Source organism: Lygodium microphyllum, chromosome 19 (genome assembly GCF_053477565.2).
Source record: "Lygodium microphyllum isolate KBCC chromosome 19, Lygodium_microphyllum_v1.1.10, whole genome shotgun sequence".
In the NCBI taxonomy this organism is placed as follows: Eukaryota; Viridiplantae; Streptophyta; class Polypodiopsida; order Schizaeales; family Lygodiaceae; genus Lygodium; species Lygodium microphyllum.
This window is the reverse complement of record NC_141153.1, coordinates 35,730,689-35,755,000: the sequence shown is the minus strand read 5'-3', so window position 1 is coordinate 35,755,000 and position 24,312 is coordinate 35,730,689. Positions and strand designations below refer to the sequence as shown.

Sequence of the window (24,312 nt, the reverse complement as noted above, 5' to 3'; positions counted from 1 at the left end):
CATGTGCATTGCACATTTTAAAGGTCAGATTTCATGATTTGAAGATGGACAACAATGACAGACTAGCTGACCATCTTGCTTAAGTTCACTTGTTCAACGCACTAGCCTTAAGAGTGCATCATCCAACGGTGAGGATGGCATCAAAGTGTTGTGTAGTATCCTACGCCCACACGTGGAAGGGGGCCAAAAGCATTGAGGGTAAAGAGAATAATAAAAGAAAATTTACTAAAGTATAGGAGCCGGCGTCATGCAAATGTGTCCTCGTGCTTGCCGATCACGTACTCCTGAATCGATCGACATACTCATCGAACTGATCGCCATCCTTAACAAGCTCGAACATCCATAGCGGCACTCGATGATAGCCTCAATGGATCGCCATACTCATCGAACTGATCGCCATCCTTGAGAAGCTCGCACACCCATATAAGCGTAGCGGCACTCGATGATAGCCTCAATGGATCGACACACTCATCGAACTGATCGCCATCCTCGAGAAGCTCGCACACCCCCATAGCGGCGCAGTAGCGGCACTCGATGATAGCCTCAATGGATCGACACACTCATCGAACTGATCGCCATCCTTGAGAAGCTCGCACACCCCCATGGCGGCGCAGCTCGATGATAGCGGCCTCAGTGGAGAGAAATCCAAGTGACGCCGCCGCCATGCTTCGAGTTAATTAACGTTTAACATCAACAAATGGCACGCCTCCATCTCGGTGATCGCGGGTTCTTGCATGGAAGATGTCTCCAAGGCGACAAAGTGAACCGGTAAAGAGAGAGAGAGAGAGACCTAGATAGCCGCCATGCAAATGGCGAACGAGATTGTTGATGGTAGCAAAGAGAGGGAGGCAATCAACGTCTAAACGATCAGAAGGGGAGAGAGAAGCTAAGGCTTAATCAAGCCTTAGAAACAACAAGACAGTTTACGAATGCAATCAGGGTGTCGCTTCCTCGATATGCGTCTATTACTCCTTCCACGCTGATCAGACGAGAAGCTGCTATCCTTCTTTATCATTTGAGAGGGAGCGATTAAGGAGTGGGATATATTTAAGAAAATGTCACACGGGCAACCTTCACATGTGAAGCATGTGAAGCTCGATGATTAAGTGATTAGAGCCTTTGAAGCTTGAAGATATGAGGGAGTGTTTCGAGAGAGACCAAGCTTATATTCTTATAAATTCTAGTAAACTCGTCTTCGTAAAATGGCATCACGAGGTTAGTAATCTTATATTCTTGCCTTGATAAGGAAATGTTGCAGGAAGTAATGTACCTCATAAGATATGATTGCAACTTACAAAACCATGAGCTAGAGGACATGCCAAGATTGTTGGATTCACTTAATGCTCTACAACTATATTCAAGAGGTCAAAATAAATGTAGGGAACCCTAGAATTGGAAATGAGAGCAAGAAACTGCCCAACTCTAACATACATACAAATTTATGGTTGAACAAGCCTTTATACATCAAAAAGGTAGAAACTAATCTCTTAGGCAATTGCACTCTCAAGGAGAAATATATTTTGGATTATATCTTTCCTTGTGGAACTTTCAACAAAATTGTTTTGGTTTCAATCAAAACATTTTAGAATATGCTTGTTGCTTTAAAAAAGAAATTATTTCCTAGCAAAAATAGATTGTTTGCATTGTTTTTATTAAATTTTGTCAACTCCCTATGAGAGAGATTGACATTAGTTCCAAGGGATTTATCAAACAAGAAATCAATACTTAGGTGGATCACCTCCATGATTGTACCATTGAAAATATGCTGGTAAAGACAAGACCCAAAAGGTGAATGCTCTATACACTAGCCGAAAAGGTCCAATGGTGAAAGGCTACTACAAAAAGCGAGGTTCTCTCTAGTAAGTTTTGAACACCCCATGCTAGGCCTAAGATGGGGACAAAAACCTCCATGGCCTAACATCTATAAACCCTGAGTGGCTTTTCTTCTTTTGAAGTACTGACACACGAAAGATAAACATGCCTCTATAAGCAAAATTCTTGATAATAATGTGCGAACCCAACACTTCAAAAAGATAAACAAGGAATAGGCCCAACATAATGTTAGCTCAATGGAAGAGGTAGAGATTGAAGACATACCTCTCACTAGTACTCAAGTCTCTCAATGAGATAGACAAAATTGGGCCTTCTAAACCCAATCCATCCTTATATTTTCCTCTTTTTTGTTGGATTAGGTTTTCCACTTGATTCCCAAAATAATTATAATTATAATTTTTTTTTACTTTTTGCTTTTCACTTTTCTTGATGTTCCAACTCATTCAAGCTCAAAGGCCAAAGGGTAATGTGTAGCATCATACCTTGGCCCTTTTTCTTGTAAGGGCTAACCTCACAAGATTGAAATAAACTCTCTTTTGTTATCTAGGTTAGGGAGTCTCCTCCCCATCCCACCTCTCTCTCTCTCTCTCTCTCTCTCTCTCTCTCTCTCTCTCTCAAGCCCAATTGCCAATAAACAATGCTAGCCCTCTCATTGTTGGGTTGTTGAGAGTTGCAATGCAAGTTTGTTGTATTGAACTCCACATCCATTGAAGTCTACGACCACCATCTAATACAATCACTCCAACCTTCCCTCCATCCATCACAGCATTATCAACACCTCCCCTTGAACCTAGGAGATCGTCAAATGGAAAGGTCATTTGACTTTGGAGAATAGTGAGCTCTTGGCAAAGTGATGCCGTTAAAGTATGAGTGGTGGAGGCTTGACTTTTACATCTAAGTATGAGTGGTGGAGGTTTGACTTTTAGAGACGACATCGCTTCGCCAAGAGCTCACTATTCTCCAAAGTCAAATGACCTTTCCATTTGGCAATCTCCTAGGTTCAAGGGGATAACCTACTATTGAGAAGCAACAAAAATTTATAATCCTCTAAACCAATCACTTCATACCCACTATCAAGAGTTGGCTCTAGTACCGGTCTAATTTGCACAATTGGACAAAAGATGAGACAACCCAAAAAAGACAAAAGAGATGCTCAATCTTCATTACAACAATTACATACAAAATTGTACAAGTATGACCTCGAGAGCCTAAGCATGAACTAGCACACATCACTTCGAATCCAAAAAGCCACAATATCCTATCCAAGACAATTCTACAACACCCACGCACTTGTCCTCAATCAATTGTCACCCGTGATCAACCACAAACACTTCAAATTGCCTAATCTCACACTCAATACCAAGACAACACTTTGTTGCTCCTCACAATAGGCACAAACAAAAAGGAAGAAGGGGATGCTTTAGTTCATCATGATCCAACCGCAATGCCTATGTACTTCAAACCCCGTCACTTTTATCCCTTGTGGAGAAGCATGCAGCTGCCTAGTTCGTTTAATTCACAAACAGCCCAATATATGTTCATTACATTAATAAGTGGTCCAACTTCAAAGTATCACATCACTAATTAATGGCTACGCACTCGGGGGGAAAGTCATGTTTCAGCTAACACAACAAAGCCCCAATAGACTCTTCAAGGCTTGACACAGCTGACCTTCCACATCATCCTCCCACAGCCATCCCATCCCCTCACCTGCCATTGTATGTGCATGTGTATCTGGACAAAAACGAAGAGCATTACAGCTCCCCTTCAGCTTTACCAGCCAGATTGATGGCTCTAACTGCCTCTTCTACAGTTGCTGCAATGCAACCACAGCCCACCACAGCTTCACCAACCACACAACTTCCCTGCCACATCATCTGCCCACACCCATCCTCTCACCTGCCCAGCATAGGAGCATGTGTATGTGGGCACCAACCAGGCACATTACTCCCTTTAGCATCACAATGAAGATTAATGGCTCTAGCTGCTACAACCAACATTGCACAAATATATCATTTGTTATGATAACGTTTTCTTTTCAACAGGCCCAAACCGGCACAAAAGCTGATCCCCAAGGAAGAACACTCACAACTAACCACCTTTATGAAAAGAGACAAAAAAGTAACACTCAAATACCATTGGTTGATCAAAAGAACTGAATTCTTGATATTGAAAATTTCCTGCCTTGTGATACCATTGATGCAGGACTGGAACCCCAAACAAAAAAAATTTACCACCTTGATCATGTTCTACATGGGCTTATAGAACATTATGCGCAATGGACCTACTCATTGACACCATCAGAAAGATTTCAGGTGGATGTGGAGCAGGAACTCCACAATCTGAGCATAATCTGCTGTTCTCACCCAATCCTGTGCCTTCTAGATCTCCAGTTGCGATCACTTGTAATCAAGAGAAATCATCAGGGGTGTTGTAACAGCAAGGGCATCCAATGACTAATCGAACCAAATAGAACAGCTTATGTGCAGGAAAACACCAATTCAGTACATGTGAACCCCTCTATAAAGCAGTCATGTTGACCAGTGTATTTTTGAGTTAAATCAAGTCTGAGACAGGTTAAGAAGGAGATCAAGAAGAACAGGCTCTATAAGCATCACTGAAAGTCTTACCTTTGTGAGAGGTCTGTGGTTCCATATGAGCATCTAGAAACAGATGTGAAGTAGTTTGGAGGGCATATGCCATTGTACTTGGCTTTCTTTTTCACAAAAAACTCCTATTGATAAATGCATCTGTCAAAGAGACCAAGGTAAAAAACTATATAAGCTCTGTATAGGACCACAATGATAAAGCAATATACTCGACTTTGTTTTAGATGTTGCAGTTTCCTACTTTCATGATGAATTTCTGATGAACTCCCAACAGTGACACTTTCACTCAAAAGGGCTGTTACTCCCCCCTTCCCCCCCTCTTGATGGGAACTCTTTATTACACAGTATAGCCTTCATACAATGGCAAAATGAAAATGTTCAATGCCACATCTGCATACCAAGGCATTTGTCTTTGAGAGCCTGAGTTCAGTTTCTCACTAAAATACTCCTTTGTACAGTGAATACAGTACTCAATGCCAAGTTGCTTATGTAAGCAAGTACTTGCAAATGAGAACACTTTTATATGATAAATACAATGCTCAATGTCAAGTTCTGACATCTTAACTCACAACACAGTTCAGCACAAAACCAATGAATTGCAACCTTACACAATTAATCAAAGCACACTCATTTTGGAGCGCAGAAACCCATCGAATTCAATTCACCACCAGAGGTTACATCCTTGACATGCCATGTTCTCTTTTGGAAGCTCTTGGAGCACAGATAGTCTTACTCCTTCAACCAAGCAATCATCCATTAGCAGTTAAAGCCAACCATGAATTTGCCTCTTTCAACAGCTGTTGGACAGCAGGATTGAATCCTGCAGTAACTCACTCCAAAAAGTGAAGAAACCCATAGTCGTTACATTGAAAACAAGGCAAGCATGGGATGGCTCCCCTTCATTTCTCTGGCATGCCCAATACATTTACAGCTAAGCAGAGCTCGCAAAATGGTATGTGGCTGATGATACTGCAGGAGAAGTCACCTGGTGAAGACACTTATCTGTTTTAAAGAGTTCTAGATCCACCCTGATGCTAAATCACATGTACAAGGTGAACAGTACCTAGCACATTGGCCTCTGAACTGATGAACTCATAACACATGCCAGCTGGTTAAAATTGACATCTGTTTCAAAAGCTTGCCTTGATTGCATGGCTCACTTCTGTAGTTCCCAAGTTGCTCATTGATTACCAGACAACAGTATTTATACCAGTCAAAGTAGTTGAAGTGCTGTCTTGAAGATGAAGACAACTACAAGGACAGGACAAAAGCCACAAGCAGAGAGCATGAGAGCTGAATGGCCAATGAGGCTCGTCCACAACTTACAGATGTCCCTTTTTGTCTGATTATGTGGAACGAAGATAGAAACAATTTCAAAATCTGAACCACAAGAACAGCCACTATTGACAGCACAGACACTGTAAATGCCACCATTTCTTTACTCTCCATACTTCTCAGCTCATTCCTGCATGAAAGCAGTGGGTAGGTTTTAAAACTCATGATAGAAAGATAGATGTCATATCGGCACGGTAGAAGAGAACAAACCTGACTGAATTTAAGTCTGAATTCCACAAATTGATTTGATTAGTCAAAGTTGTTTGAAAAAGACTTCTTTCCTGGCTGCACCTTTGCTCCTTTACAAAGCAAGAAACTTGCACTATGAGATTGTGCATACAATGTTCATCAAGTCAATAAATCTAGCCTCTACAAAATGAATATACAGAATACAAATGAAAATCTCACCATAGTATTCAAGGAATCGGTTAAAATGGAAATCTGATTCTCTGCATTATTGAGCTTGTTAGTAATTGTGGCCTGGCTCTTCTCACAGCCTGCAACCACTTCCTTATACTTAGCATGCAGTTCTTTCAAATGCTGAGAAAATAATGGCTGATTGTGTTCAAGAGTCCGAACTTTTTGCATCATAAGCTTCATCACCGAATCTAATGCTGGCCGACTACCTTGTTGAGCTTTACTTACCTCCCTTAGATTGTAGCTTTCTTGCTTTCCACTCACATCTAGAAACTCTCCTTCATCTTCAAAACTTGATGCAGATTGTTTATCGTGTCCATCTGATATTGAAACCTTATCTGACCCCTGAGTGGATATTAATCCAAGATTATCACGACTGCCCTTCTCTTCCAGAGGGATGGATCGAGGAGGAATCCGTGAACCGGTGGTCCCTGCCTCTTCTGCAATCCAATCCTCAAGCATCCATTCAATAGCATCCACTCCATACACTTGTAGAACACTCAAGGTGCAATAAAAATCAGACCCATAATGACTAAGTATGCGAATCCTCAGATATCGAACCCACTTGGGTTCCACCAATTGGAATGTCTGCAGAACTCTCGAGTTTTCTGCCTCAAACCTCCCAATAAAAGTCCAGTTATCAGTGGGATATATTGAACTTCCCCACAACTCAAACTCTTTAACATTTGATGAGTAAAACTCGTAATTGGCAATGTCAAATGTCACAACTAATGTTTCTTCTGAAAGCTCCAAATCTACATACTTGTTTTCTGCACTGCAAGGAGTTCGCAGATACTTATCTTTATCTTTATTCAGAATACTGGAGGCCCCTTTCGTTTCTTTGTTAGTAGCTAAAACCTTTGCTCCTTTCAACTCAGATGCATAGTTATAAGGCCCATCTCCAGGCTCTTGTCGAACACGGATCTCGCTGACATTCAAGCTAGGAATCAACGAAGAGTTATGAGCTTCCAATTCAATTTTAGTGGTCGAAGCAACATCTGCAGTATTGAAAACAGGAACACTAGTTGATACATTTCGAGTGTCCGTCAGTCCCTCACTGTCCATCATATGATGATGCAAACTTTCATTCTGGTGTTCATCACCAGGAGGAAATGATTCCACAGAATCCTGTACCTGGATATTGATATCATTAAAACCAACATCTTCCCTTGTAATACCATTAGGAGGATGCCCATGATCTTTCTGACTGCGTCTGACATAATGTTTGCCCTGTGATCCCTGTTTTCCCTGTGATCCCTTGAGGCAGACAGGCGAAATCATGTAGAGAAGAGCGTTAGAGAAAGACAGGTTACAAGTTAGCTTCCTCTGAGATGGAACAACCGAGGATGATCTGTGCAACTGTACATTCTTATCAACATTACTGTGATGGCCAACATTTGCCAGCTCATTTCTCAGTCCCGCATTGGTATCGTCATGCCCAGTGTGAGACGCCTCTGAAACATCCTGATTCTTTAAATGGGTGTTCTTGTCAGCCTTGACTGCTTTCAACCATGGCATGGACCAAGAGAGACTACTTGAATGCACACCTAGGAACAGGAAAGCTACTGGTGATCAGAAGCTCCACAATATGATGCTTGCCACGGGTATAGAATCGACCACCAATATGTAGCACATAGTTTTTGAATAAACATTACAGTTGACCGACAGAGATGGACTCGACGAAAGGATTAGATTTAGATAACATTTTAAGAATCCAATGACAACAAGATGGAAAGGTGTTGCAAATAGATGATTGCTTATTAAGCGTACCTTGAAATCCGACAATGTGAATGAAAATCAGACTGAGTAGAACGATGACGATCCATGCCGTAGAGAGAAGGGAGCACAGGCTGAAGGAGCATCCCTTGGCTTCAGATGAGCCACAGGAAGGCGTATGTCGCTTCCGTGCTGCACGTCTCCGACCCCGGTTCTTCAACATGATTCATGTTGCCATGACCCGCTTCAGAAGAAGCTTTTAATGAGATCCAAGAAGGGCCATCCGTTGCGCCTCATGCGGTCAGATCAAGGGCAGATTTGAAAATTAAGCATCACCTTTCTGGAGTTTACAGAGTCCGACTAGCGATCGTGCGAAAATCAAAACGAAGCAAAACAAAGAAGGGGGAAAAAACGCGTTTGTTGTGAGCTCCTGGAGTGAAAAGAGAGGAGATCGCATCGGATTGGAATGGCGACGAAGATCAGAGGAAAGGTTTGGGTATCAGATTCTGGTGCAAGAGGGTAGAGGAAGGGGTTGAGGAGAGAAGGAAGGGATTGGATTTGGAGAGAGAGAGAGAGAGAGAGAGAGAGAAGCAGAAACAATAAGGATAGGGATGATCCAAAGAAGCTCTAGAGAGAGAGAGAGAGAGAGAGAGAGAGAAATAGGAAGGCTCTCAATGGTGGGTTGAGACACAGACAAGACAGAAACAGACAGAGAGAGCGCAGCAGAAGCTGCCGCTGCTTCTGCTGTTGTGTCTCTCCTTCCGTGCACTCTCTCCGTGTTAAAACAAAGCCCTCTGTCTCGCTACCTCCCACGTGGCAGCCCTGCTGGCATCCCCTCACGTGGCAGCCCTGCTGGCATTCGCCAATCAATGAAAATGAACAACAATTTTCGCTACAATGTGGAGCTGCCGTCCCGTCTCCAAAGTTCAAACCATAGGCTTTCACAGGCACCCCAATATAGACCTTGGGACTGCCCATCTATACTATTAGTTAAGGAGAGGTGGGCGGTGGGTGCCACGTGGCAGCCCCCACCTCCCCCACAAAAAAGAAAGAGAACGCGGGGGTGGGTGCCACGCGTCCAGCACCCGCCCCCTGCAAAAAGCACGCCCGCTTCGAAGCGCCGAGGTGAGTCTAGGCGCGGAGCGCCTAGTTCTTATTATTAGGCCCGTTACAGACTCGTTCGACAGACATGGCTGCCAGAGCTGGCGTCTCACACTCTTGAGCAATGTGACGACAGGGGCATCATCCTTACTAGCACTTGGTCTTACACCTACACAAGGGCACGTCATTAGGCTCTCTCTCTCCCCCTCTCTCTCAATCCCAAACACATTATCATTTGCACCATGCATCATTGGGGGAAATGAAACCCCCTTTGCCCTCATAACATCATGTCACCATGTTGTGCATAGGGGCAACAAGGTTACCCTAAACCTTGGAAGCCCCTGCTAGCCCTTGTGAAAAAGGACATGTTTAGCAGCGCTAACGCAACACTAAAGGAACCCATGCTCTTCTATTGGTCGATCCACTTTTCCTTTCTCAAACACACCAATTGAGCAAATCATTGTTGACAATAGGCTTTAACGGCTGCCATCTTTCGCACAGATCTGCTTGTGAGATAAGCAGGGGCAACCATGAGTTTAATGATGGAAGTTTTGTCCTCTCACTACCCCCACTACAACTAGTGTGACACAACTCAAGTCATTTGGGCTTGCAAATGTTTGCAATCAAGGACCATGTTGTGCCTATTTAAACTAGGAAGAGACTTATACACATGTGTAAGTCTCTCCATCAAACATATCAATGCTCTCATCTCTCTATCAATTGCAACCTAGTTTATTTTTAATAGTTGAGAGAGAGAGAGAGAGAGAGAGATTGGAGGCCTATTACTCGCTTGACTGTCTGCATATGAAATGATATTTTGTCACTTAGACTAGTGGATAAGATGAGAAAAAAAGGTGGGTTCAAAAATGATAGGTATATTCTAGATTCAATCATTGCACTTTGCGAGCATGCCCAAGATCTAATACAACATTTTATCTTCTTCAATTTTGATTTTGAAAAGCCTATGATAAGCGAGGATGGGATTTTATTTTTTACTCCCTTAGTGACATGGATATTGGAAGGAGACTTATCAAGTTTATGATGACATTGTTTAGCAATGCCTCCTTCAAAGTCTTAGTCTATGGCATTTTGAAACCCCCCTTTCTCCTTAGGAAATCCATCAAATAAGGCTATCCTTTGGCCCCCCTTCTATCTGCTATTACAGGCATACCAAAGATCCAAACTTTCAAGCTATTCTAGGTACCCCTTTAACAAATGTCCACATGTGCACATTACATTTGGCACTCAAGTTGACATGGTGGATGAGCTACCTCTCCTATCGATGATGAAGAAAGCCTTATAAAGTATGTCCCTAAGGAGATCATAGGTCAGCATGAAAAGAAGCATCGCTTTAAATCCATTATTAAGTATTTGATTAAGTGGAGAGGATTGCCATTTAAAGAAGCTTCTTGGAGGCCTGCATCTATATTGGATGGGTTTCCTACCTTTGAGATGCCTTATTGGTTGAGGCATAGTTATAGTTGGCCCAAATTTGTTACAGACAACACTTGAACAATAGTCTGTTTTAGGCTAGATTTTATTCTATTTAGTTTTTAGTAAAGTGCCACTTACATAACTGAAAGTGCTCTGCAAGATCTTTGCTCTAATATATAGCACTCCCCATTTGGACAAGCCCTTGGAAAGCTATTTCAGATTTTGTCCAGTAGGGTCTATTATTCTAACAAGTTATCTATTGATTATGCATACGCTTTTCCATGAAGATTTTAAGGCTCAAGGTTCTTTTTTGAAGACATCTGGATAATGTACATTATAGAAGCTTCTATATTAGTCTTCATCTCAGCCAAAGATTTAATTTTTCTCAAATATTTATGTATAATTTTTTGTAAAACAAAGTAGTACTCTGTCATATCCATTCTTTCAACCATTGTAATTAGTTTCCGTCTTGTTTTTAAGGGCAAAAACAAGGCATGGATGGAATATAAGAAACTAGGAAGAGATTTTTGTATTTAATGTATTTAGGAAATAATACCATATCACATTGACATAGGCATAAAAATGTAAGAGATGTAAATTTTTGCCATTCAGTAGCATTCAATACAATCTCTTCATCTCTCCAACTTCTCTAAGATTTCATTTCTTCTCTCACCTCTTGTCTCTTATTCTAGTCTTTCTATGTGTTATGTCCCTGATGATGGATGATGTTTGAAATGCTTGTGTATATAAAGAATAGTTGTACCACCTCAAATGTTTCCTTAGGAGCTTCAAATGTAGCAAGCCACTGCACATGGTGCTTTGATTGAACATTGAAGTTCCTTGGGTGGTTTCTTGTCGGATTGTAAGGCTCTGTTCATCAAAGTTAGACTAACTCTTTCAAGCTTTACTCCCTTGGTGATGATCTCACTTTTATCCAATTCGATGACAAACTTCAATTTACCACTACATTCCTCAACTAACATATCATAATATATTACTATTGCCAATTGTACCTTATATAGATCTAAATAGCAATTGTTTTTGGTAAACTTAACCTCATATACCTTTTTTGTCCCAACCGTTTACTATTTCCACACCAAGTACATGCATGGGATCTCCTATCAGCTCCAAGACCTTTGTGTTAAGTAGTTGTTTGACTGATATTAACTTTAAAGATCTGAGGAGAGGCATGATTCTATTTCTCTTTAGCATAGGGCTAACCCCAATCTTCACAACCCTTGAATATTTTCGAGTTAGTCCCTATGCTAATGTCGACCTTATCACTAATAGATTGTGCATCCATTGCTAAGCACTAGTTTGAGATATCTTTTAGTGTGCACTCAATCACCTTCTCCTTCGTAGCCTTGAACTTTGGATTGCTCGAAGTATTTACCAATGTATTTGCCTTCAACAATCTTCAAAAGGATGATCCAAGCTCACTCTCACTTAGGTTTTCATTCTAAGCTATGTTGCATACTTTGATACGTTGCTTCCACCATTGGCCATTGTTCAAAATTAACTCACTAATTGGATTTTTCTTTTGTTTGTGCTCCTATGTTTACTTATTGTTGATATTTCTAAGGTCATCTAATTATAGCTTTGCCTCCTCATACAAGATACCAATGTCATGAATAGTGTTATGCATTGTGATAATCCAATTTTTTTTTTTGAGTTATAATTTCATTCAATTGCTTCACTTGTCTTATGAGCTGTTGTGTTTGAAGTTGATGTGTAAAATCACAGCATGACATTTTCTGTAGTTGCTTGGCAAGTTGTGAATAGTTTGAATGCCTAATCATTGAGCCTAGTGTAATCAAGAACCTTGTTTTCACCCTCATACATATTCCAGCAAGTTTGTAATTCTTGAGAAAATTGGAGGTTTATTGGTTAGAAGATCAATTGGATAGATGCCCCCATCAATCCACAAGTTCATGTGCTTTAATCCCATTTATTTCTAACTTTGTAGAACTTGAGGATTAACATTGGTACACTTTGTCCTTTTGAATAATGGGGTATATTCTACCTATATCTCAATATGTAGCTCCTTTTTGCCTATATTCATTTTTCTTGTTGCTTATATCCCAGTTACAAATATAAAATGATTACATGATTTAGCTAGTCTATGTTTGTTGAGTATATGAAGATACTTTACATCAACACATAGAGATACTTATGAGAACAAGGGTTTTGATATCTACGGAGTTAGACTAGAGAGGAACAAATTGTCACATATATATATTAATAAAAATAGGCTTGTTGAGTCTATGGATGTAAGAGGGAGAGGCACAGATATACACTAAAAAAGAGGTTGATGAAGATAGTTTGGTTTGGTGTCTATGGAGATAGGTTGGAGGGAATGCACATAGATGTTAATGGAAATAGGGAGTTAGATATCTCAAGAGGTAGGCTAGAGATGCATAGATAAACAAACATAGATGTCAGTGCACATACACAAATAGATTGTATACATTGGTTATTGATAACTCATTGTGAGCAAGAGAGGAGGTTATGTTAATTCACAATGTAAGGAATGTTTCATAGACATAGAGAAGAGGTCATAACAGAGTTGTGAGAGAGTAGTAAAATGAAACAAAATAACTCAATGAGAAGGGGTGTGCAAGAGCTTTTGGATTTTAGAAAATTCAATTTTAACTCCAAAAATACTTTCAACAAATAAAAAAACCGACCCGCACATTTGTTTTTTGACCAAAATCCATGATATAAAAATTTTCCATAATATCTTTTAAAAACTCAAAATTTGGTTTTTTCTCATTTTTAAAATAAATTTAATTACTTTGTATCTGTTAATCATTTTGCATTGAAAACCAAGCACCATGCTCCCATACAAACTTCTTTTGGTTGAAAAAGGGTTTGTGAATGAGGAGAGAAAGGAATCTAAGCAAACCCTTTGTGGATAATAAAAAATGGCAAAATGAAATTGCAAAAGTGGAGAGAAAATATTATTATTTTACTATTGTTCTCTCCACTTTTTCTTGTTTTTAGGAGGAGAGAGGGAGGGCTAAAAAGCCCTAAAACACCATATTGGGGAATATGGGAATTTTTCATAAGTTTGGGACATGTGGTCAAATTTTTGGATTTGTCGTAACTTGAACATTATAACTCCAAATCGAGCACTCTATAGCTCAATAGATTCCATTTTTCAAGCGCTTTCCAATGATAGGTCACACCATATGGTTTTAAGAAACTTATGGACATGTTATCCGGGTTCCACCTTTTTAGTATCCAAAAATGGGAATTGGGATATTCCCAAACTCACTAATATTGTGTTCTAAGTTCATTTTTTCCTAATGGACATTGTCTCTTAGAGCCATCTTGGGAAAGTCATTCCCAATAAAACCCCTTTGTGTGTTATCTAAGAAGTTTGAAGAGGATGAGAAGCACAAGTTTGGGACTATCCTTATGTCTCCCCCATTTTGTCCAAAATCAAATGATGGCTTAAAGATGCCAATGACTTTGGAATGTCTACAGCATTGTTTGGTAACCAAAGCTTCATGGACGATGTATCGTGAAAGATAATCAACTTAGTCTTAGCTATTGCCCTTGGACTCACCATACAATCCAAAAGGGAATGGAAAGAGTGAAAGGGGACATTCACCAATTGTCAAGGCATTAGCAAAAACATGCAAGGGAAAGATTCGAGAATAGCCTTGGTTACTTCCATATGCTTTATGGGATGATCGTACTACTCATAATGCTACAATAAGGTACATGCAAGTAGAATTGATGCATGGACAGAAACCAATCATGCCAACAAAAGAAGTAACTACTACATGGAGTGTGTTGCTATGAGATGAAGGCCAAAGATACTTCCTATTGACTATTCCAAAGTGCTTGTAGATGATTATATTGCTATGTTGAAATCTATTGAGTCCAAGCATTGTATATACAAATAGTTTTGTAAGAAGTTGAAGGTAATTGTAGGAAGCTACAGGTTATGGTTTAGTGCCTACTGCACCTGTGGTGCTATTAATATTTTACCTTAGAATTTAATATTACTATTGAATTACAAAAAAATGATGTTAATGCACAAACTAGGGATATAATATTGTCATAATGCAATCCCATATTGCAACAATTGCAAGTCTGTGATACTAACATGCTTTTCAAATATGTAACCCAAAAATATAATGAGTTTTCACTAATGATAAGAACACATATGCTTAGCAAAACACGTGCAAATGAATAATTGTCTCTCTCTCTCTTTCTCTCTCATGGATGCCTTTGAGAGGCTTCTATAGGGCAATCTCACATGAAATGTCATGCACCCTCATTTTCTAGTGTGATGTACTTGTTATTATTCTAATGAATGCACTTTTAGGATTTGAAGTAAAGGTAGACTTAACATGAAACTACCCATTCTATTGTATTCTATGTACTTTATGACATATGCCACAAGGGACATTATTGGATTTGTGTTTTAGACAAGTTTTAACATACTATCCACACCAAGGTCATTGGCATTTTCAAAAAATCATGATTATTTCATATAAGTTTCAAATTTGTATCAAGAGAGCTCAAGATGAAGCTACCCATTGATAGAGTTGTACCATATTCTATGTATTTTATGACATATACCACAAGGGACATTATTGGATTTGCATTTTAGACAAGTTTTAAAATTCTATCCACACCAAGGTTATTAGCATTTTTTAAAAATCATGATTATTTCATGTAAGTTTCAAATTTGTAGTAAGAGAGCTCCAAGATGAACATATAGTTTTAGGAATGGTAGGTTTGATATGATTTTTATTATATCTTATTGGACATTAATTTAATTTTGAAGACAACTTGCAAGGTTCAAGTCAAAGGTTTTGTCAACTTTCTATCTCGGCATCTTTTTCATAAACATTAAAACACCATGGAAGATTCTAGCTTGGTCACCTTGAGGCAATCCCCAAATCTCTTTTAAGCAATTATAGTTCATAGCATGACTTGATCTTCCTAGAAAATCCTTTGTGTGCTATATAGATATAGGAAAACTAAGAACTCATGAAGTGATGCTCTTATCAATAAGAAAGAAAAAGAAGATTTTAAATGTGCACTTCCAACTAGCATAATTCTTCTATCATGTAATGGTTATCGATAAACTCACAAACTCTGGATGGTTATCAATAAACTCACTAAAAGTAGCTTTCAAATGTGTAGTTCCATCTATACACAATTCTTCAATCTTGGATGGTTCACACTCATCCACATCCAATTCTTAGATGAGTAGTGTGAGCTCTTTTGGGAGAGAATCACACATTATAGCTTTAGAATTACTCAAATTTGTCGACTTACGAGTTTAGACAATTCCTCCTCTTTGGTTGGTGGTTAACATAATGTTGGTTATGGGTGTAGCTCTACCCTCCAATAGCTACCCATGTGACTTCTTAAACAAGTTGCACTCATTGTGTGTTCCATCTTCTAAATGGCGGTCTTAGTGATAATTCTACACACACACACACACACGCATGCACGCACGCACACGCACACACACACACACGCATGCACGCACACACAGAGTGTGTGCATGCGCCTGCGTGCGTGCACATGCATGCATGTGTGCATGTAAGCAGGAGGAAGTTGAGCCGACCATAAATTAATTAATGTATAAATTACACATGTGATTGTTGAGGTTTGGAAATTCTATTAATCTAGTAAGGAAATCCAAGTCCATGCTTATACAACAAGTACTAAATCATAGGTAGAATGTACAAGTCAAATTGAAGAATTGCTTGATATGATACATAAGAGTCATGTGATAACTTGAATGTTGATTTGCAAGATTACACATCACGCACATGATGAAGAGCCAATCTTGCTACCTACAACCAACCCACAATATGAAATAGTAAGCAGTAAGGGGTATTAATAGATTGTAGGTGTCAAGCGACCGTGTGGATTGTTATTATTCCCTTCCCACCATGTGAACATACCTTGCTTGAGGTAGAAGAAGCCATAGTGCATTCCATAGTGTATGCAACAATTGCCCAAGTCTCTCAAAAGTAGTTTGAGTAAGAAAAATATTGTGACACAATTGAGTATGAGAGCATGTAGCTTGATTGGTGAAGAAGAAGGTTGAAAATGTGGCAACAATCAGGATGCATAAAAATGTTGTGTGCAATGGTGTTGTTAGGATTTAGGAGTGTGAGGAAGAGGTTGAGAAGGGAACTATCACATGTAATGGTTATTTGTGTGAAGATAAGGGAGAGTTGAGATTTAGGAAGGTGAGCAAGAAGGTAGCTATCAAAGTAATGGTTCTTCATGTGAAGGTTAAGGAATTAAGAGAGTAAGGCCAACCTTTGGGAGGAGGCATATGAGAAAGTGAGAGGATGTATATGCCACCCATTGTCATGATGTCGATTATGACCTAAGTGAGAATGGGAGTGTGTTTTTCTTGGCAGTGATGGTTTGCGTCATCATATCATGGTGGTGCAAGTCGAGAGGCTCTTTGCAAGTTTATAGCTAGTTTGAGAAGGCTTATTAGCCATAGGGCTAGGATTAAAACCTTTAAAATTTTTAGGAAAAATATAATCCCTCTTTAAACCTTTACATCCTAAGGCAAAGGCTTCATGCTCATATTTTGCTCATTTTGAGATAAGCCAAATCAATCCTTTGTTCTAGGTTAACTCGTAAGTTTTACATCTAAACCTTCAATAATTATTTTGAGAGAGAGAGAGAGAGAGAGAGAGAGAGAGAGAGAGAGAGAGAGAGAGAGAGAGAGAGAGAGAGAGAGAGAGAGAGATTGAATGGCTTGAATTTTGTATGACAAATCAATCATTTCACTTATTTACAAGGATAACTTCAATCAAAGGATTAAAATAGTTCATAAGTTAAGCAATCGCAATCTTTAAAAACAAAATTCCTACATGAATATACTACCCAAAATATTTAGGAGGTTTGGTTCTCTTTGAGGAATACACCTCATTACTATAGACATAGTCTTTATATAGGAATGCCTTCAGGATTGAAGCACTTATGTTCCTATAATCTAAAACAATCCTAATATTTCAATTAGCTTGCCAAATCTAAGTCACATGTCCCTAAGTTAAAGAGAGCATCACTATTCTACCTTATGGCAAGATAAGGCTCCATTGTAGTCAATTGTTTGGAAAGGTACGATCACTACTACAAATAGACTACAACAACTACTACAATTAGTCTTGAAGCATAATAATGGATTCCTTGCATTGCAAGTTTCTAGATTATATGCTTTTTGTCATTCCATGAGTAAACTTTATTATGTGCCTACAATGAGCTAGCACAAGAGTTCCAAGCCTTGGACAAATATTTACCATCTAAACCTTATTTATGGATTTTAAATTATGAGGGTATTTGATTGCTAGTCTTATATATCAATGATCCCATTGAGGCAAAAGCAAAATTAAAATTTATTGTAAAAGTTTCATATGAAGCTACCATAAAGTGCACAAACTAGCATGTATTGTACCAAAAAGTTGTTGATAAGTAAGTTGAAGGAAGTTGTGCCTTCAAGTATGGTTCTCCTTAATTCTTTAGCAAACAATTAAACCTTTTACACTCACTTCCTCCCTTACTCTCACACTCTAACTCCAAGAAAATACAAGTTGCACAAAAGAGAGAGCAATAGTCAATCTTGTATTTTCCAAGATATAAAAGACCTATCCTATTTAGTAAGGGGCATTTATTGGCCTTCAAAAAATAAGTTCCTTTTAAAGTGCAATGAGTTTTTAATAGTTATTAGAAAATTTTGTGCCTTTGGGTTACCCTACATGGGTCTTTTATTGTAACTTGTGAAGAAATTGAGCATTACATGCTAAAGTTTACTAACTACCAACTTTAATACTCTTGAGATTCCACAATGAAGCTACTATTCAATTCACAAGCACATACTATCACTTCAATCACACAATATATTCTTGTTTGGGTTCCCAAGCACAGAAGCCCAATCCACTATGGAAAGATGATCAAGCTTATGGTGTACATGCATGGTGGGCCACATACTTGGACTTGAAATTACATAACTTGGATTAGCATATATCGGAGTTATGTGATATCTCCTCTTTTCCACTTTAATCAATTGGTCATGGATTATTTGTAAGATTTTACCTTTAACTTGAGCTAGATAGGATTGTCAAATTAACCATTACACTCACTATTGTTATTAGCAAAAGCAAAAGTTCTCAACTACTTGGCATGGATTTTGCATGATTGTTGTCCAAAATTTGAAGGCCACACTACTATAGTATGAATGACAAAGCCAAAAAATCCACAATAATGCTTAAGGGCCAAATGCACATATTCAATTCCTAGTTTGAGTGGCTTGTTTATGGGCTTATATTAAGAAAGGGAAAAGGTTTATATGGATTAGAATGCATCAAATATTTTACGATGGAAGTAAACAAAATTGGACCTCAAGATGACTTGGAAAGAAAAGCATGATACTATAGTAACAAGAATACAAACAAATACCCATGATGACTGAGGTAAAGGGGCTAGTAGAGTAACACTTAATGGTCCCCCCTTGGGTCCTTTCTATCCATGATACTTATAAAACATTTTCAATACTTAAAACTATATGCATCATATAGTATTTTTTAAAAAGGGGGCAGTTTGATAATTTTATCAAGCTGAACTAGGTATAAGTGAACTTTCACAAAAGATGATGATGAGGGGCCAATAGAGTGGCACTCAAATGATGTGAGGGTTTAGGTTTTAACCAAATAAAAAATAGAAAATATTTTACATGGATCAATTGTTTGACTCACATTAAACTACAAATAAGTTTGTGGGTGAAAATGATGCATTTTTTACACAAAATTGTTACTAAATTGGGGTAGAGTGCACTTTGCTTTTTTTTTTTGGGGGGGGGCATCACTTTATTACACACACACATGCGCGCGCGCGCAGTGTGTGTGTGTGTGCGTGCATGTGCCCCCCCCCCCCCGCCCCCCCCCTTGCCCGCCCCTTACTCTGGTGCATGTCTCATCAACTTGGGAACACATTTGGCTTTCCATATACTCAAGGTAGTCATTTCATGACTAATCAATTGATCATTTTTTTCTTTTAAAATCAATCTAAGGTCACATTAACAAAATAGTGCTTAGAACTAGCCAACATAGTTTTCAAAACCAAGGTCCTTCATAAACATACAGAACCCATGACTATGATATATATTCATAGTCTCTATATGTCCAAATTTCGAGCTATGACTAAGTAAAGAAATCCCAAATTTCCATTAACATTTCAAAATTTAAGCCATAGGTAGCTCTGAATGGTAGAAGGTTAAAGGAGGGTGCCACTACCATGCTATGTGGCAAGATAAGGTTTTGCTGCTTGGTCCAATCTATGTTTGGAAATGGAGAGACATGGTGTTTTTTCACTACAAATAATCTCTAAATGCTACCATATGTAAACCTGAAGCAATGATAAATTGTGCCATGCATTGTCTTTCTTAATATGTGTTGCAACATTTAGTGAATGTTTATTGTGTGCTCCCCACAAGCACCCTAGGAGGCTTGACCATATCTTCACCATCTATCTAAACTTTATTTATGCATTCTAAATCACAAGGTTGTTGGGTTATTATTGACTTTTATTGTGATCCCACTCAACTATCTAGCTCAATTTGAAAGTTTGTAAAACCTAATTTACAAGTTTCATGATGAATCTACTACAAAATGTACAAACTAATGTGCCATATGTACCAAAAAGTTATTAAAAGCAAGTTTGATTTGAAGTATATTCCTCACTCAATCTTCAAGAATTAAACATTTAAACCACACTAAAGATGTATATATTTTAGACTTCTAAGTATTATGCATACAAAATCAATAACGTTTGTTTCCTTGATGAATATTATTTTGGTTATCATATCTTTGTTTAGATTTAAATTACATGCACACATCCATAAGCAATTTAAGTTATTTATGTTTTGTAATATGTATGTCTTTAGGTATAAATGAGCTAGCTAGGAGCAATATTAGAACAACTTATCCTCACAAATTCAAGGAAAACAAAGCTAATAAAGAAAACCTCATAGCATAGGGTCAACATGCCTCTTTCACTGCTTTGTGATTATTGTGTGAGTGTAACAAAATAAAATATGGATATCTACTTCATTGAAATATAGGATATCAGTGAGCACTCTAAAGGAGAGATTCGATTCCCCTTCTAATAAGTCTCTCAAAAAAGATGAAGGATATATATATTTCAAGAGCATCATATTTTTTCTAATAATTTATTTATTTTATCATTATGAATTAAAGATGTTATTTATTTATTTATTATGGATTTTCATTTATCTATTTGTTACATAATAGTAATTTGTTATATATAGTGAGTGTGAGGTAGAAGCTATGGATTGCAAGAGGGTTGAGAGAGAGAAAAACACAAGAGTGTTATGTGGGTACAAAATGAACGGTACCTTTATTCTTTGTTATCTTCACTTATATGTGACTGCATAGTGTGTACATATACAAAGGGTGCCCTCTCGACTATTAGCCATTGGCCTTTACCCCTATGGCCTCCTAGTTAAATTCCAATGTGCCTTTATGGGAGTCTAAGAAGAAAGTGAAGATATTATCCAATGCCCATTAGTACTTTGGAGTATGCAAAGTGCTTAGAAGGTAAGCTCTTCATGAGAAGATCTATAGGATTATCATGTAGATGGATCTTGACAACCTCAATTTGCTTGTTCTCAAGAACCTTCCTAATGAAGTGATACTTCGCCTCAATCTTTGCATGAAAGACAGGGTTCTATGCCAATTGAACGATACTCCAACTATCATAATGCAATGAAGGTACCTCTCATGCAATGTCCAAGTCTCCCACTAGGCAAGTAAGCCTCACATCAAAGGCATATCATGTACCAATGTGATAGCACCACATAAGCATGGATAAACATCAATTGAGCATGTCCAAGTGAGTAGTAGTACTCAAGACAGGTGTTGCCTTGTAAATTTCAACATGATGCCATCAATACTCTAAAACAGATCACACAAAAAAAGTGCTCACAATTGAGTATATATTAGGCAACAGGGTTGCCAATGGCAACAAGCAATGACCAAGAGCAATACTGAGGTAATGAGGAGCTACTAGAGGTCAAAACGAAGTGGATATACGCCCTAGAAATGTAGGCACAAATAGCATACTAGTTGTCCCTCGCTGAGTATGTTGATGCTGTGGTCTATGATAAGGCACTTGTAGAGCTCCAAATAATCCTTACATACTTAGCTCTAGGAAGAGGTCTTAATAAGCTCTGATGAACTTGGGAAGGGAGAGGCGTCAACATGTACCACATCAAGTTGAAGCCATTGCTTCCATTGAAACTACGAGAGCTGAAGCTTTTCTCCACAAGTTGAAGCAATGTCAGGTTGAGATCCTTAATGTTGATGTAATGGCTCTGATAGAGCCTTGTAGTGGAAGCACGGAGTAGAAGCAAGAGCTATGGTGGAAGGAGAAAGAGCAAGGGAGAGAGACACACACAATGTGGGAACTCCAACACTCACAATGTGTGACTGGCCTTTCCTTTATTCAAATGTTACTAAAATAATAAAGAATGAAGTGACAGTGATGGGCTCTCAGTACCTGCAATGTACAGGTGTGCGAGTATGTGCGTACTGTCAGTGTAACTAATTCACGGGTAGCTAGGCACAGGCTCCTTTACCCCCAACATGAAGCAGGAGTTTGTTGAGGAGATGAGTGATAATAGATTGTTTGATTTTCTTTACAAAACAAGAAACCCTTCAAGGTTCAACTTCATTAAGGCTATACTATTAGTTTGAAAGATCTGATGGATGATCTTTCTTAGAAGCTTTAGGTCCACATACAATATTATTCTAGCCATGTAGACATTCTTACAATCGATGGTTATGTGCATTATAGTGGTGTAATTGAAGCAACTAATGCTCCTAGGACAACTCTTATTACTAGATGGAACCTTATTGATGAGGAGTTCAAAAAGCATGATATGAATTGGCCTCATCATAAGGATCAATCTAGTAATGTCTTCTTATTGACAATGACTTAGGTTTTCTTATTTGCTTTCAATATGGAAGGTTCTTCTTCAAATAGAATGTAAGAGAAATATAGAGAAGGTGACGCAAGTTCAGATGAATAAGTTGAAGAGAGGGTAGAGATATTTCAAGAGAAGATTGAGAACTAGTTTGTACAAGGTTTTCATCTTGATGTATTCTTTTGCAAGGTACATGAAGTATAATGATGTGAGTATTGGCCAAAGGAATATCTAAAACTATCTTAAAGTGTGGGTCTTAGGCATGCCTAGAGGGAGCTCTATTCCCATTACTTAGGTTCATCTCTATAGTTGGAGATATGCAGTAGAGGCAAGGATATCTACAATTGGCTCTCTTTGACACATTATACATGCATTTGAGTGTTTTCAAATCCCCAGCTAAATGGCATTCCACATTGCAGTTCCCAAATCCCTTGATATATAGCTCTTCTCCTGCTTGATGGTTCTTAATCATATCAGGTATTGAAGTCTGATGGAAAACTCAATATAGTATATCAAAATTCTCATTATCCACTTCAAAAGCCTCTAATCATCGGATATTGTATCTAGATTGAATACTAAATGACATTGAATCACTGCATGGACTTGATGTAAGTGCTCTATTCATTAAGATAATAGAGACTCTTTCCAAATTTATACACTTTAAAATCTCGCTTCCATCAAGCTTAAACACAAACATGGTCGCTTCGTATACCTCATCTAGAGACAAATCATAGAATTTGATAATCAAACATTGTAGGGTAGGTAAGTTAAGAAAATTGTTGTTAAAATTATTGAAAATAACATTTTTTGTCTTACTCTTAAAGCTAGCATTGATATGGAAAGGCTCACTCAAAACTTCCATCACTTTACCATTAACTCTTTGTCTAAACATCTTTACCATAGATGGCTTTGGAAGTAAAAACTTGTATACTTGACCTTGTTTCATATTTGACTACATTAGCTTGAAAATTTGTATATATGCAATTCAACTAATATTGATAACTATCTAAAGTCTTCTACACTAGCTGAGTTTCCAAAGGATAATAATAAAATAATCTAAGCATTGTCTTTTTTATTTTTCTAATTTCTTCCTCTCAAAAATGTTCTTTGGGATTGTTGAAGACATAATTAAAAACTTGTATACTTGACCTTGTTTCATATTTGACTACATTAACTTGAAAATTTGTATATATGCAACTTAACTAATATTGATACTATCTTAAGTCTTCTACACTAGCTCAGTTTCCAAAGGATAATAATAAAATAATCAAAGCATTGTCTTTTTTATTTTTCCAATTTCTTCCTCTAAAAAATGTTCTTTGGGATTGTTGAAGACATAAGGTGATAGTAAAACTGAGATGCCTTTGAAGTATCTCTCTCACTTGCATTTAGTTGAAGAAGAGACCTAAATAAGATCAATATCACAAACCAAACACAATTATAAATAAGATATATTCAACATTTCTCAAGTAGAAAAGTGTACCTTGTTGCTTGGATTCTTTTAAAGCAACCATCTCCATTCTTTAGAGACCTTTGTCTGTTTCAAATGCCTAAAATAGTTTTATTTCGCCAGTATGCTTTGATACATTTCTCTAATGAATGGATCTTTTGTTGACAATCCTGTAGTCTCTGCAACAACTTGTCTATTTACTTTGTTAATAAGTGATTCTCCAATATAAAAACATCATTCTCTACAAGAAGATCAAGTGTATAGCCTAAAAATCCATTATAACCATCACCAATAAACCTCATTAATGAAAAGCTATTGTAAAAAGGAGGTGTGTTGTTTTTAATGGGATCTTTAGGGTACAACCTTCCACCAAACAAAAGATTAAGATTCTTTTTTCCTTCCAATTTGAGCACATGTTT

General features: G+C 38.1%; 1 protein-coding gene across 2 annotated transcripts; it reads right to left on the bottom strand.

Annotated features, from left to right (window-relative positions):
• Positions 1 to 4,001: 4,001 nt before the first annotated feature.
• Positions 4,002 to 8,680, bottom strand: LOC148019741 (uncharacterized). Of its 2 annotated transcripts, XR_015694866.1 has the most exons (5): positions 7,965 to 8,680; positions 6,186 to 7,741; positions 5,988 to 6,076; positions 4,464 to 5,907; positions 4,004 to 4,311 (listed from the first exon to the last, which is right to left on the bottom strand). XR_015694866.1 is itself a non-coding variant. In XM_087699881.1 (4 exons), exons 1-4 carry the CDS (start codon positions 8,131 to 8,133, stop codon positions 5,694 to 5,696), a joined length of 2,028 nt encoding a protein of 675 aa, XP_087556007.1. In that variant the 5' UTR covers positions 8,134 to 8,680; the 3' UTR covers positions 4,002 to 5,693. The 2 variants fall into 2 exon arrangements, 1 of the variants encoding a protein (XP_087556007.1); XM_087699881.1 differs by having other exon boundaries at positions 4,002 to 5,907.
• Positions 8,681 to 24,312: the final 15,632 nt, after the last annotated feature.